The sequence below is a fragment of the Neurospora tetrasperma genome (genome assembly GCF_000213175.1).
Source record: "Neurospora tetrasperma FGSC 2508 unplaced genomic scaffold NEUTE1scaffold_3, whole genome shotgun sequence".
In the NCBI taxonomy this organism is placed as follows: domain Eukaryota; kingdom Fungi; phylum Ascomycota; class Sordariomycetes; order Sordariales; family Sordariaceae; genus Neurospora; species Neurospora tetrasperma.
In genome coordinates this window covers 3,582,288-3,598,724 of record NW_009799101.1, presented here as the reverse complement: position 1 = coordinate 3,598,724, position 16,437 = coordinate 3,582,288, and the positions used below count along the sequence as shown (strand labels likewise).

Here is a 16,437-nt window from a genome sequence, read left to right as displayed (position 1 = left end):
AACGAGATATCAGTTCCAAAAACCAAATATCTCAGCCAACCAAAGCTTATCTTCTTTTACCGGCATGTTCCTTCCCAAACACCGAGTGATCCAGTTAGGAGAAAGCCCAAAACAAACCAGCCAAACTCCAACCGAAACAGAAGAAATGTCTTTTCGAAAGAGAGAGACACTCAAAATCCTAGGGTGTGACGGCGATACTATAACCTGAAAGGTCAATTAGGCGCCGAAGACAGCACCCAGGGCGGCAGAGGCAATCAGAGCCACCGCAAGATGAGTGTAGCTGACGCTGGAAGAGGTCGCAGCGCCGGCGTGCTGGGGATGGTCAGCAGTGGCGGTCGGAGAGGCATAAGTACCATTGGCCGTAGAGTAGGAGGGTCCGGTGGCCCAAGAAGAAACACCAGTGCCGGTGCCGGTCATAGCGATGGCTGTCTTAGTGGCGGTGCCATTGTACGGAGTGGCAGTGGTCGTCAGGTTTCCGACGGGCTGGGTAGCCTTCACGAAGGTAGTGGTATGGGTCAAAGTGGCAACGGCAGTCTTGGTGATGTAAGTCATGGGCTCGCTGGTGGAGGCGCTGCCCTGAACACCATCGACTTCGTCAGTGGTCTGATCGGCAGCGGCGCTGACCGAAGGCGTGACAGTGATAGTGATGGGAATGCAAGCCGAGGCGCTAGACACACAGGTACTGTCAGTGTTAGTCTTTGTTTGAGAATCGAGAAATCAAAGACTTACCTAGAGCTGGAGGCAGCTACGGCACCCGCGCTGCCATAACCCATCTGAGCGTTGGCACCGGTAGCGCTGAGGGCAGAGATGGCAGCTGCCATCAGCATCATGTTGACCTTGCGGCCCTTCTTCTCAGTACGCATAACGACGCAAGGCTCCTCGGTGTTCATGATAACGCAAGGCTCCTCGTTGCCGTTACGCATGGGAATGCAGCCGATGACACTGTTGTCCGACATTGTGGCGGTCAAAGAGACAAGCTAGAAAGGATGGTTAGACGACGCGCAAGATGAGAGAGTAACCATAACTCATGGGCGCGGGGCAGAACAGGGGAAGGGAAGAGGGGGCCCAGAAAGGCTTTGCGACAACGGCGACGAGGCATGAACACGCCGGTGAGAGTCCGGGATCAAGACCTCTTGACGCGCGTAGAGTCGCCTGCTATGTTGATAAGACCGGGCGCATGGTGAAGGGGTGCCCCACGAAGGTATCGCAAGACCACTGTCATGTTGCGATCATGTTGCGATCGAGGAGCCTCCCCACCATGCGACGAGTCGTCGCGACAATACAAACAAATGGACAAGAAATAAGAAAGGAAGCAGAAAGATGGGACTCGGTGCTTACGAGTGATTAATCCTGGAGGGCTGGATGCGCGCGCGCTGAACGAGTGGCTGTTGAGAGTGGAAAGACGATCCCGCAGTTGTTGAAGAAGAGTGCAAAGGTGGGAAGGAGGGAAAGTGGAAGGAGAGACTGCGGGCCAGCTTTGGGATTCTTATACGCGGGGGAAGGAGGGAGTGAATGTCAAAACCACTGCAGCAGCTGCCATTGTGGACGACCGTTTTCGACAGGCGACCGAGGAGGGGGATGGGATGAAAACGGGGCGGCAAGAGTTGGGAACCTGGGGAGTCCTCCAGATGGGGAGGTGCGCTTGTTGGAAACGCAATTCACCTGAAGCTTGTCCGTACAATTAGCGGCGTACCTTCCATGTCCAAAGGTTCCGCGGGTACCTCTAGAGGTAGGTACGATGAAGTCAGGTAACCCTGCTTTCACCTACTAGTCGAGGTTTGTTCAGACGAGTCACGAGGCTAGGTCCTCTCGGACGTTTGGCCCAACAAAAAAAAAAAAAAAAAAACCGTCTGCTATCTTCGGTATGATAGATGCTGAGATCTGTTCTTGTAATCTGCCAGGCTGAATGTTGCAGGTTTGTGCGGAAAAGAAAAACCCGCACAAGCAAAATGTTATGTACCGTGGCGACCACTCTGATTCCAAGTATAGGTAGGCGCTGGGAGGGGGTGATCTCACAGTATCTGGACATAACCACTTGCACTATTCGATTGTTAGTCTGCTGCTGTTTGATCCAACGTAGAATGATTCGTGAATATATCCATGTCCTGGTGTGCATGATACAAACGGATAGTGAATGGATTGCAGTGCCGTAGGAAGTGTTGGATATGAAGAGAAGTTTAGGTATGTCAGCTTTGTAGCTTTTGGGAATGTAAGGTTGTCCATTCCGCCGAGCAGGTAGACATACATGACTTTGGCACATATGATTTCTTGTTGAAGCGTAACGATCTCAATTCGTAAACGTCAAACGATGCCGGAAACTTTCAGCGATGAGAATCGCAAGCAAGGCATTGAAGATGAGAATGAGGTAACGTATTGTGTCAAACTATGTGAAGTTGTGAAGCCATTGACAATATCCATGAACGTGTCGAATAAAGTGAGCTGGAATGCATGAATGAAAGATCTCAAGACTTCCTCTTGCGCAACACGTCAAACAAAGTGGACTAGTGACGGGGTCAACGTGAACATGTTACGCTGTCAAAGGCCCCCATCCAGTACGAATGTAGACAAAATAATTCCAGAACGATAAATACTGCTCAACGATGACTCGTAGTTCATATCCTTTGGGTAGCTTTCACCATGTTTGGGATGTTGAATAAAAGAGTGTCATGATTGAGTTCCAGGTGGTTTGAGAGGCTTCGTTGACGTGCGGTCGAAGTTCAAGTTGCATTGACTTGGTAGCGTTGTTTGGAGTTTGGACAGTCCCCAAGAGTATTCTCGACTTTCTGTTTGACCATACTGTAATTACTGATACCATATTTTCATACAGATGTAATGCCTGTGCGGCTTGCCGAAACAGTGAGTGGTAATTTGCTGTAAGCTGATCGCAACGTTTCACCGGGCCCCTTGCCAGTGGTCACAGGGCCCCTGTCATTGCGGACGCTGCAGCTCCTTGGCTCTTGGGCAGCTCTCTGCCTGCCATCCGTCCCGCCAATTGTCCCCCCAGTTGTAGTTCACGAATTGTTGTACTGTCACGCGAAGGAACAGGACGGGCAAGCGCGTAACACAGCTGTTGCCGAACCATATCAACGACTCATCATCCCACCGCAACTGACCGTATCCTCCTCCGAGCTCAGTCGGCCTGTCGCGCGACATCTGGACACCACCTGCGCATATCATTATCTCGGATTATCTTTCGTGGCCCGCGATACCAAGCTGCCCGTTTATCTTCAAGGACCCGCGCGCATCGCCAATCGCGAGTCGACGGCCTGAGCCTCGACGTTTCTCGTTAACGTCGCACCACGACACCACGCGCGGCTTGCGGTCGCCCATAGACTCTTAGGCCCTCCCAGCTCCTTTCTGCCTCCGCCTTTTCATTCGAATCAGTTTCCCATCCTCGCCGCTTGGTCACTTGGCCAAATCAGTTAGTCAGCTAGCTCGTCCTCAAGATCATAAGCAGGAAGGTATCGCAGCGCATCAGCCGCCATGGCGCCACGTCGAAGCGCTCCCGAGGAGGAGGAGGAGCTCGAGCAGGAGCAGGAGCAGGAACAGGGACTGGTCGCACTCGAGTTCAACGAGCCCTTGACATGGCGCCCCGGCAAGCCCATCTCCATCGATACACTGCTCAAGAGGCTCGACGCCCTCTCCAAGGAGCTGTCGGAGATGGATCAGGAGACTGTGGACACCAATTCACTGGTAAAGGTTGCTAAGGATGTAGCCTCTCATCAGCTCATCCAACACAAGGACAAGGGCGTACGAGCATACACAGCATGCTGCATTGTCGATATCTTGAGGCTATGTGCCCCCGATGCGCCCTTTACACCATCGCAACTCAAGGTTCGAGAGCCAGAATACACCATCTCATGGACCACTTGCTGACATTGGTGATCGCAAAACAGGATATCTTTAACCTCAGCATCAACTCCATCATTCCCGCCCTCTTCGATCCATCGAATCCTTACAACAACCAGCACAAGTATGTGCTACGATCCTTTGCCGAGATCAAGAGTATCGTTCTGCTACTTGATGTTGAAGGCAGCGAAGCCTTGCTACTCAAGCTTTTTACCACAATTTTCGACGGTGTCTCGGGTGTCAAATCTTCCAAGGGAGAGCAGGTTGGAAAAGACGTCGAGTTTAGCATGCAAGAGATGCTGGGAGTACTCATCGACGACTCCGTGACCCTTCCAGGAAAGGTTGTGGATGTCATCATGGCCCAGTTCCTGAGAGCTGCTGCTCCGGGACTAGGCAAGGAACGGCAGGATCATGTGCCAATCGATGACAGCCAGGCAACGCTGCTCCTGAAGGAAGAGCCCGAGGCTTACCAGATGGTCAGGAATCTATGCCAGACTTATGACGACAAGATGGCCCGTTTCGCCAGTCAGTATTTTAGTGATGTGATTGTCGATGCGACAGGGTTTGCGGGGAGGTCGAACGGCAACAGAGACGAGGATGATGAAAACGATGAGGATGATGGCCCGACAGGGCCCTCCGAGTCCGACTTGAAGGAATTGAGGAAAGCACATGTGCTTATTCGGGAGATCTGGAAGGCCTCTCCCATGATCCTTCAAAACGTTGTCCCTCAGGTTGATGCAGAGCTCTCAGCAGACAATGTGCACTTGCGACAGATGGCAACGGAGACGCTCGGAGACATGATTTCAGGCATTGGCGCGGCAGGTCCGCCTCCACTGCCCGTCCTTGATCCAGCTGCATACCCGCCATTGAGCCTGGAAGAAGAAGAAGAAAGAGCGGAACCCCAAGTGACCAACATCCTCACCACGCCACTTTGCTCCATATCCTTCTCGCAAACACATAGTACGACGTTCCACAACTTCTTGAGTAGGAAGAACGATAAAGCCCCGTCAATTCGCGCTGCATGGACCACGGCGGTAGGCCACATTCTCTCCACCTCTGCTGGAGGAATCGGACTCAGCCGCGAGGACGAGGCTACTTTGATCCGAGGGTTGGGAGAGAAGCTCTCGGACAGCGATGAGAAAGTCAGACTTGCAGCTGTTAAGGCTGTCGAGACCTTCAAGTTTCAGGACATTATTGCCAAGCTAGGACCTAATGGAGGAGTAGGCAAGGATGGATCGGTTCTCAATACGTTAGCCGATCGCTGTCGCGACAGGAAACCCGCTGTCAGAGTTGCTGCCATGTCACTGTTGGCTAAACTCTGGGCTGTCGGGACTGGTGAGATGCTTGCTGGAAATGAAGCGGTAACAGCAGCATTGTCTGGCATCCCGTCGCGCATCTACAACGCCTTTTACGCCAATGATCTGGAACTCAATGTCCTGATGGATCGCGTCATCTACGAGTTCCTAGTACCTCTTGGGTATCCGCCAGCCAAAAAGGCGACTAAGAATTCCAACGCCAACGGCAACTCCCAGTCGCAATCGGCTAATGCGGCATCCATTGACCATGATGCGATTAGAGCAGAGAGGATTCTCCTCCTTGTTCGCTCTCTGGACGAACCGGCGAAGAAGGCATTTTTCGCCATGCAATCTAGACGGCCTCAGTTCGCCAAGATTATGGAAACCTACCTCGACCAGTGCGAGAGGTACAACGGTGGTGTTATGGAAAGCAATGCCGACAAAATCACCAGCAACTTGAACAAAACGGCCGATTACATTGCACAGTTTCTTCCAGAACACGTCAAGAGCAAGACCGACCTACTCAAGTTTGCTAAAATTCACGACCGCCGCAATTACAACCTCATCAAATATGTCATTGGCCAGGAGAATGATTTTAAGACAGTGTATAAGGCCTTGAAAGAGCTTATCAAGCGCTGTATGGCCAGCAAAGACCCCTCAGTTATTGACACTCTGCTTCCTCTACTCTACCGTTCTGGCTGTCTTCTCTTCAACCGCAGTCACTTATCTACGATCATGGAGTACTCCAAATCAGATAAGGACGGATTGGGATCGGTTGCGCACGAGATCTTGAACGAGATCTCTCAACGCAACCCAGACCTCTTCAAAACTCACATCGGGCAGCTTTGCAAGGATCTTGTTGATCAGGCTCCTACTGCCACAAAGCCGAACGATCCCATAGTAGCGGAAACGCTCAAGGCTTGCTCTACGTATGCCCGGAAGTTCCCTAAGGATGTCGCCATGGATCGGAAATTCGTCCAGACCATGATCAACTATGCTCTGTATGGCCAACCCGTCAAGGCCTCAAAGCATGCCGTGAACATTATTCTTTGTAAGAAGGATGACAAGAGCATGGTTACCGCCACTGATCTTCTCCAAAGGATTTTGAAGGATTGGTCATACGGGTCGAGTAACTTCCTTAACAAGCTTACCGCTGTGAGCCAGTTGGAACTGCTTGCACCCAAGGTTACCGAGGAGGCGAATGATGAGATTCTCAATATGGCCTTCAAGCAGATCCTCCTCCAGGTGCGGACCGACGCCAAAGACAGCGATCCCGATTGGGTCAATGACGCCGAGATGGATGAGGAAATCCAGGCCAAGTGCCTCTCCCTCAAAACACTAGTCAACAGGGTGAGGAGTATCGAGGATATCGAAGACGCAAAAGAGAAGGCCAGTAATGTTTGGAAGGTGCTCAGGAAGATCATCAAGGAGAAGGGCGAAATTGTCGAGAACAAGGAGACGCCCAAGCATCACAAGACAAGGCTAAGGCTCTTGGCTGCGCAGTTGATGCTCAAGCTCTGTACACAGAAACATTTCGATGACATGCTTACGCCATCAGACTTCAACCTGTTGGCCTTGACCACTCAAGATATGGTCGAGGAGGTGCGTCATGGTTTTGTGCGAAAACTCCAAAAATATCTTGCCGATGGCAAACTGCGGTCGCGCTACTATACCATCATCTTCCTCACTGCCTTCGAACCCAACATTGAGTTCAAGAACAGGGTGGAAACATGGATCCGTTCTCGAGCGCGCCACTTTCAGAACCTCAAGCAGCCTGTTCTCGAGGCGATCATGGCCCGCCTCATCTCGCTTCTGGCCCACCACCCCGACTACAGCAACGAATTAGACTACCTTATCGACCACGCTCGGTACATCCTCAACTACATCGTACTGGTGGGCACCGAGTCCAATCTGGGCTTGATCTACAAGTACGCGGAGCGTGTGAAGCAGACGCAAGATGGTCTTAACCCGAACAGCGATGCGCACAGGGTCCTGAGTGACTTGGCGCAATCTGTTATCAGGAAGTGGCAGGAGAAGAAGGTTTGGGCCTTCAATGCGTTCCCCGGAAAGGTCGGCCTACCCGTCGGTCTGTACACGGCCCTCCAGTCCCATAGCGAAGCGCAGACAATTGCAGAGAAGTCCTACCTCCCCGAGGGCTTGGACGAGAAGCTTGACGATCTTCTGAGGGCTATGGATCGCAAAAAGGTACGTACACCTAAGATGACTCTACACCGTTCTGATGCAATAACTAACAATCCTCCTTTTCCTTATAGAAACGCAAGTCCATGTCCGCTGCAGCCGGTACCAATAACCGCGACGGGCACAAGTCCAAGAAAGTCAAGCAATCCTCCGGTGACCGCGACGGCGACCGCGAAGCCAAGTCCTCACGCAAGATCGCCACAGCCAAGTCCAAAAAGACCCCGGCCAAGAAGAGGTCCGACCGCGACGACTGGTCTCCCGGTCCGGCTGTTCCCGAGTCCGAGCGCCGGCAGAGTTCCCGTCGTGCCAACAAGAACAGTCGTCCCTACACTGAGCGCGACTCGGAGGATGACGATGAGGAGATGTTGGAGGGCGTGGCCGAGTGGGAGTACCTCGATGAGGACGAGGACGAGGACCAGGACGAGGACGAGGACAGAGAGGAAGGCATTGATGAGGAGGGAAGCAAGGAGGTGACGCCGCCTAAGCGGACTGCTGCCAAGGCGAGCGCACCAGTAAGGAGTAGCCAAAAAGAGGAGAAGGAAAGTCAAGAAGACGAAGAACGTGACGAACCCGAAAAGGAGCAGGAGGTAGGGCCCAAACAAGACGAACCCCCCGCCGCTGCTACCAAAAAGGCCAGCGCCGCCGCCAAGGGCAAGAAAGCCGCTTCTCTGCCAGTTAGAAACGCTACGAGAAAGAGCGGGCGCGGTAACACCGCAACAGTGCCAGCCAAAAATGGGGACGATAGTGATCTCAGCGAGCTAAGCGATGTCGAGATGGTTGATGAGCCTGAAGCTGAAGCTGAAGAGCCAGCGGAGGCGGAGGAGGACGAAGAGGAAGAGGAAGGAGAAAAGGCACCACCAGGTCGCGCGGCTGCGAACGGTCGCAAGGCAAAGACTTCTGCCCCAGCTCCAGCAAGGATAAGGGCTGCTGCTGCTGCGACGACAAAGGGGAAGGCGAAGGCTGCTGCCGCCCCGGTTCGAGCTACGAGAAGCAGTAGGAGCACGAGGGGAAAGCAGCCAGCCGAGGAAGAAGAGGAGGATGAGGGTGCTATGAATGACGAATGAGGGATGAGGAGTAATGAGGTTTGAGAAAAGAGAAGAAAGGTTCGAGGAGGAGGAATTTAATCGCGGTGGACACAGACAAGGGCGGACTGTGGTCAGTTCCGTTATTATGTGAGTTGAGAATTGAGTATCGATATGCAGGATGCTTTCCACTTGGTAGTAGCGTATTTTCTTCGCTCGAAATGGATGGTTGCGAGCATGTTTGCGTGCGTGCGATGCGATATTGAATGCCGGAATTGGAGCAGGAGCTGCGTCAGTTAAATTGTGGTGGCATCACTTTTTCACTGGATCAAGTTTATATCGACTTTTGACGAGAGAGGATTTCTTACGAACTGAAAAAAAGGAGACAAGTCTCCTCGGGATCAGTATGTGTATGAGGATGTGGATTTTCGGTGTTATGGTCAACATCTCGAGATCTTCTATTCATCTTCTTTTGTCTGCTTCCGTCGGTGTATGTAACGGAAGCGAAAAGCTCCCTATGTAGGTTCAAAGAAAAGACAGCTATATAAGACAACACGTCTCTCCATCGTCACCGAGCAAGAGCATCATGATCCAAAAAAGAGTGAGGTGTAATAGTATCATACAGCTTACTCTTGTCAAAAGACAGAGAGAGCATTGAAGATTTCGCCTTGCCTATTGGCAATGTATACACACTTCCCACAAGCTGGGTCGAATCCGTCCGGCCGTCTGTCCGTCGAAGTCACCAACCAAATCTGCAAAGTTTAACTCGACCCTATTTCTCCTTTGTACATGGAAAATTTGTTTTTCGATATCCATCGTTCAGTTATTTCTCTTGTGGCTAGATAATTATATAACTGAGCGAGGTTAAGCTCCACCTCAATTCACCTGAACCTCGACGACACGAGCACGAGCACAAGTACGTCAAAGATCGATGATATGTTTTGTCCAATGTAACCCTTTCCCGTTTCGATTTTTTTTGCCATGTTCCATCAGTTTATCGACGATGTGATGAAACAAGATAGATGATCTGGCGAGACTGCCGAGTGAACGAACCCTTGATCTTTTTGAAACGACGAGACAGCCGTTGTTTCATTTGTTCATTTTTTTTAATGCCTTCCTCTCGCCGCCGCAAACCGACCTCTTCCGAATCTGTACCTACCTGCCTGCCCTGTCTGTCTCTTCCTGCGTGTCTGACCGAAAAATACTAGAACACTCGTGTGACCAACCAGGCAGCTATGATGTTGTGTAGTATGTATACATGGACAAAAGAATACCTGCGGCTCGTGGGTTGATACCTAGAGGGAGGACGGTTGGTTGGTTGGTGAGTTGGCTTGTCGTTGGCTTGTCGCTGGCTGTTGGGTTGGGTGCCTGCTCGGGTAATCGTCAGAATGAGTGTGTGCGCAGACAAGGCAGGGCGCGGCGGCAGTGGCGTGAGCGGGTGATACAAAGGAGGGCAAGCAAGCACTCGGGCTAGGGTGGGGGATCCAGATGGACTTGGACTCTGGATTTGGCTCGCTCTCACGCAAGACTTCGACGTTCATGGGAGTCAATCAAATTCATCATCAAATAGACTTGTTTATAGGATAGGCAAGCGAGCCTCGCTGTCTCTGCTCTGCTCTGTGTAAATTCGTTTTTGCAGTCCCCTCTCAACCCATAGAGTATAGCTAAGCATGTGCACCATAAACATATGCAAACCCTAAAACATGGAAATGGTACGAAAACCACAAGACCCAACAAAGGATATTAGTCGTTCCCAACATCTGGCTAGGTTTCCTTCCCACCTTCCCCATAGATCATCAGGCTCATGCGTCCACATCTATATCACCGTTGTGGAGTACCGCCGCATCACTGTCTGCGCTCTTCCTTCCGTTACTCTTCCGCTTTTTTCTCCTGGGAGGCGCTGGCTCCTTGGTTTGCTTGGTGTTAGCGACATCGTCGGTCGCAGCCGGCGAAGAAGGCAGTTCCTTCTTCACCGTTGGCGTGCCCTCAACATCGCGGACCGTCTTTTCCGACTCCCCATCTGTGATGGACTGCGACGAGTTCGTCAAGCTCGGGACTTTAGATGATACCAATTGATCCTGAGAGGCAGCCATGGGAGTGACAGGCTCCAGCATGCTCCTGATTTGGCTTGTCATCTTCTCCATCTGGGCGAGCATAGCACGAAGACTCTGTTGGTCCATATGATTCAGTTTACCATTGGCAAGGTGATCAGAGTTGCCGCTCGCCATCAGCGAGATGACCGAAGGATCAGCTTGGGCCTGTGACGAAATGTTAGTCATGGTAATCGCTGAGGCAACGGATGAGGAAGCACATACCAACAAGGTATCAACCAAGGTATTAACACCGCTTGTACCTTGTCCACTCAGCGCAGCAAGATTGTAAACTGCTTGCTGCTCTTCTAAGCTCCGCTTGTTGAGGAGAGATGACCCAACTGAGGCCGCAGCGCCGGTGGTCTGAGAAAGGTTGAGGGGGGGAATAGGTTTGCCCTTGCGATTTTCACGGACGCTGCACAACAAGTTAGCCCTGCCGTTGCCGATAAATTTCGTACAATGTACATGAACACATACCGTGACAAGAAATCGAGCTTGATGCCCTTGGCAGGCAATCTCACAACCTTGCCATAGGTCTCGACGTTCTTCCAGCCGCTCTCGTCGTCGCTAGCCTCGGGTTCCACCTCGATGTAGCCGTTGTTAATATAAGCGCGACCATAAGCCGGCCTGATTACCGATGCACCCTTGATCTTGCGGAACTTGTGAGCCGGCGCCAACTGGCCTGGCACCTTGGCGAGCAAATCATCAACGTGGCAAGGACACTTCCATGTGCGGAGAACAGGCGGGTTGGCCAGAGGCGGGTCAAGACAATCCAAGTGCCAGAAGAGACCGCATAGACTACAGGGGATTATGGCCCTGGTACGAGCGGTGGCTCCTCCTTGACACAGATGGCATATTGCCGGATCTCCCTTATCATCACGTAACCTGAAAAAATCCGGTCCGGACTCCTCGTCGCTCTTTTTCCTCCTGCGGCCGTTTGTCAGTATTTGAGGCGCAACTAGGACATCACACGAGGAACTGGAACATACTTAGCCGGCGGTTTGACTAGAGGCACAATCTCTTCATACTCGCCATCTTGACCGGTGCGAACAGCCTCGAAATACTCGCGCACATCAAGCGGAAGGGCGAATGCGCTCGAGTTCTTGGCTTCCAGCTTCTCCATCAAAGACGTAAAAGGGCCGCTATACACGGGGAAGACCGGAGGATTGTGAGCGGTGCGACAGACATTGCAGAACCACTCGTCGGGCATAGCACCTTGCACCAGCGGCGGATCCACGCAACTGAAGTGAAAAGACCGGGTGCAACCATCGCAGCAGATGAGCTGGCCGTTACCACCACAGGATGAGCAATAATCATCATTGTCGTCCTGAAGTACCTCATAATAAGCGGTTAGCGACGACAGCCTTGACTTGGGAAAAGTAGACGAGAGCGATGATTTGTGCGGCATATTTCACGACCGGGGACTTTTTATGAAGTGACCAAATGGCAGCAGTCGGAACAAGAAAAGACAAGTAGTATGTAGAATGTGGATGTTGGTAGCGTGTTGTTGTTCGCCACTAAAAATATCACAGACCCCCCCGGTGCCCGTCCCTGCCTTGCCAACTACTGCGGCCTGCACGCGTTGTGTTGTGCGGATGGAGGCGTGGCATGGGCACGAGGGATGGCGATGATGGGAATGGGCGTAGACATGGGCATGAGATTGGGAGGACGAGAGGACGAGTAGGATGGATTAGGACGGGGTGATGTGATGAGCAAGGGGCATGGGGCTGTTCTTTTGGGGCGGAATGGGGGAATGGGGGAATGGGGGATTGGGGGATTGGGGGGATGACGGGAGGGAAGGAATTGGGTGTACGTATGTTATGGGGGATGGGCAGGCAGGGCAGGGCAGCAGATGCTGTGTAGGGTAGGTAGCCGAGTGATGGGGAGGGGTGATCAGACAGTGAGAAAAAGGGTCTCCGGAAAGGAGCGAAAGGCCGCAAATCCAGTCCAATCTGTGTTCCGAGCTAGCCAAACGCTCCCCCCCCTCCCCCAGCAAGCCCAGCACCATTCGCGTTCTGGCATCGCTTCCCAATAGGAAAGCCCAGCCACGCACAAACGGACAGGAAAGAACACACATCATACGAAAAAAAAAGAGCAGAAACAGAAAAGAGAGGAGTTTGGTTGATGAGAAGTATCTTCTTACCTCCTTGGCATAGTTGCCAGTGGTGACGGTCGGACTACTTCGCTCTCCGCTCGCCCGCGGGATGCCGGCCGCGGACGTCTTCTTCTTCATCGGCCTGCATTTGAAACTGTTAGCGACGTGAACAACAGGTACAACGACAGATGTAGCGTTGAACTATGACCACTTGATGATGCAAAACGCTAGTCGTTTCTCTCTCGATCCCTCTTCATCGTGTAGTCGCGAAGGTGAGGGTACCAAAGCCAAGGCAGACAGACTCTAGTGTGACACTTGACGCCAGCAAGAAGATTTGATCATGACAAACCATCCTGTCTAGTCCATTCATGGCTTGCACGCAGCCGCCTTAACATTGACCTTTCCGTGACGGATCACAAGATGCACAAGAGACAAACTGCCGCGAGAAAACTCTGGGGACATGTAGATAAAGGAGCGATGGATTACTCACGAATTCTTCACCCTCAGACCCGTCCTGGGTTTCTTTGCGGGCCGCAGCGCAGGCGTCCCTGCTCTCGAGTTCGCAGCCGTAGAAGCAACGTCCGATGCAGGAAAAGTAGCCGCCGTAGGTGATGACTGCTGCTCTTCCAGTTCAACATGCGACCTCTTCCTTGATGCGCGCGTGCTCCGGCCTTCGGCTGAGACAGAGGTAGCACGCGTTGTCGTCTCTGGTGCTGCTGAGCTCATAGGTCGCGTTAAAGGCGCACATACCAGCACCTCTTCCACCTCCACGGAAGGCTCCTCCTTGGGATACGACTCTCTGGTGAAGCTCTCGGGGAACGGCTTGTTATAGTTGGCCGTGATCTTTTTGGCGCTCTGTCGCAGGCGATACTTCGGGTCATTCTCATCAATCCGCCCAACTTTGCTAGGGAACACAACGCCCTGGACACCCGACTTCGACCCCTTCTTTGAGTTCAGATTTGGGAACAAAGGCGCGTCGACGACGGCAGGCATTTCATATGGATATCCGATAGCGGGATCCAAGGAATCGCTCTGCCTACCCGTGGGTGAGGCCGGTGATGGGAGGGCAGGTGAAACATTCCTGTTCCTCCTCACGTTGATGCGGCGACGAACCGTGATTGGGTGTGGCGCAACGGCATCACGATTGCCGCCCTCGACGCCATTACCAGCTCCAATCGCAGCAGAATCGACCGCCGCGGCAGGAGAAATGATGGGCGCTGGGCTGACACGAGAGGGCGAGATCGAAATGGCAAAGCTGCTCCCTAGCCCATCTCCATCATACACGTCTGCTGGTGGTGAGAGCGATCGTGCGCTCGACAACGACGACGAGCTTGAGATGGAGCTCGCCCGCCCCCTCTTCTTCGGCGAAACTGACTTGGCCTTTCCATTCCCCCCGTTGACGACCATCTTTGCCCTTGCTGATTCAGGTTTTCTTGGTGATCTGTGCTTCTTGCGGACATAAATTTCTCGGATTTTACCCTCAGCTTCCTGCTCATGGTCTGGCGGACGCTGCTCTTGTTCCGGTTCCCGTGATGCAGGCGCAAGCGCAGACGCGAGTGCAAGCACAGGCGTCGTAGCAGACGTCTTCAAAGCCAACAAGTGCTCTTGCTCCTTTTCCCCTTCTTCTTCCGGGTCCCGTTCAAAGTGAGATGAGGAAAGGTTAAGAGGTGGGTCAGAATGAGATTGCTGATCTTTGTACTCTTGCTCTTCCTTGTCAGCTTTGCCTCCAGTGAATGAAATCCTGGGCGCGGGGTTAGAGACCAACTCCGGCTGAGGTGCTTGTTGTTTCTGTTTTTGTTGTGGTGGTGATGGTGGTTGCGGGGATGGTGGTGGTTGTTGGTGTGGAGGATTAAGAAGTTGAGGGTCGAGCGGAAGATGTTCAAGAGCAGGCTCAGATGTGGGTGCCAATTCGGGGTTGGGTCCTGCCACTGGCTGTTCAGGCTGTTTTGGCTCAGGTCCTTGTTCAGGGTTGGGTTTGGGGTGCGGACCGGGTTCAGGGTATGTTGGCTGGTAGTGCTGAGGCTGCCGTTGCTCCTGCTGGAGCTGGAGCCGCTGGCGGTATTGGAGATCCTGCTGATTGTGCTGGTGCAACGATTGTTGCTGGACAACAAAAGGCGGTTGACGGACCCGCTCCGGAGCATCTCCATGACTGGCTTCCTCTTGCTTCACATCACCGGATCCAGCTCTTTGCTGCTCAACCGCATCACGATAGTGTCGCACGGCGGAAATGTCTAATGTGACTAGATGGCCGTACGAGGCCCGCTGGGGCTTGGGCGGCGCCTGGCCCATGGCCGTCATACCCTCAAAATAATTCAAGCCCATGTTTTTCCTCTTCGCTTCCGTTTTCTTTTGGTGGAGCATCCGGGCAAATTCTTCGAGCATCCCGGCATCTGCAGTCTGCGTGAAAACCTTCTCCGCAATAACCCGGAACCTTGAGTTGTGTCGATCCTCCTCGTAGAGCGTCTTGAGGGCGTACGCCGTAGGATACCGGTGATGCGCAACGGCCTCTTCCACCGCCTTTTCTATCACTGCGTCCATGAGCTGCGTCCGAGGATCCACCATGAGCCCGTGTGAGGTGGCTAGGGTTTGAGAAACTGGCAGAGGGCGGCGCGTCGAAGCCGAGAAAATAGGGGCAGGAGTCATCCTTTCCGATCCCGTCTCATCGGCGCCCGTCATGATGCTGCCGTTCCCACTTTCCTCTTCATCTTCAGTCTCGTCCTCCTCAGGTGCCGGAGTAGTAGCTGCGGGAGCCGGCGCAGGTGCTGGGGGCACTACCGGCCGCTTGATCACGATTCTCGTCGTCTTGAAAGGCTTCGACTCAGGCGGTGGTGGTGGTGCAGGTGTAGCCTTCTTGAAGAAGCCCGCCTTGGGCATCGTCCCCAGGGGCGCCATTCCCTCGACAACACCGTGGCGCACCAAGCCGGCGTCGGCAAAGCTGGGCTTGTTCTGCACGGGTGGTTCCAGCCAGCGATCCATGAACGTCTTTTGGCCTTCTGTTCCCGAGCTCTTACTGTTGCCGCCTCCGCCTCCGTTCCCTTTGCTCTTTCCGCCGCTGCCGCTGCCGCTGGCGTTGCCGCTCCCACCACTCCCACTCCCACTCGCGCTAGCACTGCGTTGCCCCTTAATCGAATCAACAGAGCCGAATGGTATTTGGCGTGGACTGGAGTATCTCGAGCGCGTGCTTCTCGTACTTGGTGAAACCATGTGGTATGGCCAGAAAGACAGGTCTTTCCTTGGCTGTGTTTGGTGAAGGGATGCGCGGGCCGCAAGCTGGAGGTGGTAGGCAAATCGGAATGTGGGCTACGAGATTATCGAACGGACCGCGGGTTCGCCCCCTTTGCAAAATCCCAAGTGCTGAAAGGTGTGTTTAGGTAGCTTCGATGGAACCACCACCCCCGGAGTCCCTTTCGGTGTGTGCACTCGCGCCTATACCAGCTACTTAGTATCGCCGCGATAAGGAACCGATAGGAGGCTGTGAAAGTATTACCTGCTCTGTGCCCAAAATAAGAAATATGGCGAAATGACCGCGTCTGAAGCGGTGGCACGCGTGCAAAATGGTAGGGATTTACGGGGAAGAACAAGGTGAAGGTGGGAAAGAGGACGACAGCTGGTGTTGTTTGGGGGGTGACGGCAGGAAGGGGGCCGGACTCACGGTCGTAAATAAGTCGACCTAGGTAGGAAAAGGAGGGATGCTTGGGATGAAGAGGCATTCAGTAGAGGGGGGAGGAATCGAAGGTGCTGCGGGCTGGTGCTTGGAGCGAACCCCTCAGCGGGCTGTAGTGGCCAGCAGAATGACAGATTCAGGGGGTCTTCAACGCAGTTGTTGTCGTAAACAGCCGCTAAAACTGAGTTTCAGCTGACTGCCCGGTTAATCGATTCCTTCCCGA

The 16,437-nt window shown here is 53.1% G+C and overlaps 3 protein-coding genes across 3 annotated transcripts; 1 reads left to right on the top strand and 2 right to left on the bottom strand.

Annotated features, from left to right (window-relative positions):
- Window positions 1-216: 216 nt before the first annotated feature.
- Window positions 217-956, bottom strand: NEUTE1DRAFT_42993 (uncharacterized protein; the record flags this gene model as incomplete). Its single annotated transcript, XM_009852031.1, has 2 exons — window positions 217-667; window positions 730-956. 2 exons carry the CDS (start codon window positions 954-956, stop codon window positions 217-219), a joined length of 678 nt encoding a protein of 225 aa, XP_009850333.1.
- Window positions 957-3,312: 2,356 nt separating this feature from the next.
- On the top strand, window positions 3,313-8,841 carry NEUTE1DRAFT_63690 (uncharacterized protein; the record flags this gene model as incomplete). The annotated part of the gene is made up of 3 exons (XM_009852895.1): window positions 3,313-3,750; window positions 3,897-7,349; window positions 7,418-8,841. 3 exons carry the CDS (start codon window positions 3,484-3,486, stop codon window positions 8,405-8,407), a joined length of 4,710 nt encoding a protein of 1,569 aa, XP_009851197.1.
- Window positions 8,842-9,912: 1,071 nt separating this feature from the next.
- NEUTE1DRAFT_129898 (uncharacterized protein) lies at window positions 9,913-15,754 on the bottom strand (the record flags this gene model as incomplete). Its single annotated transcript, XM_009852894.1, has 6 exons — window positions 9,913-10,623; window positions 10,681-10,870; window positions 10,933-11,382; window positions 11,445-11,782; window positions 12,599-12,692; window positions 13,041-15,754. 6 exons carry the CDS (start codon window positions 15,752-15,754, stop codon window positions 10,168-10,170), a joined length of 4,242 nt encoding a protein of 1,413 aa, XP_009851196.1.
- Window positions 15,755-16,437: the final 683 nt, after the last annotated feature.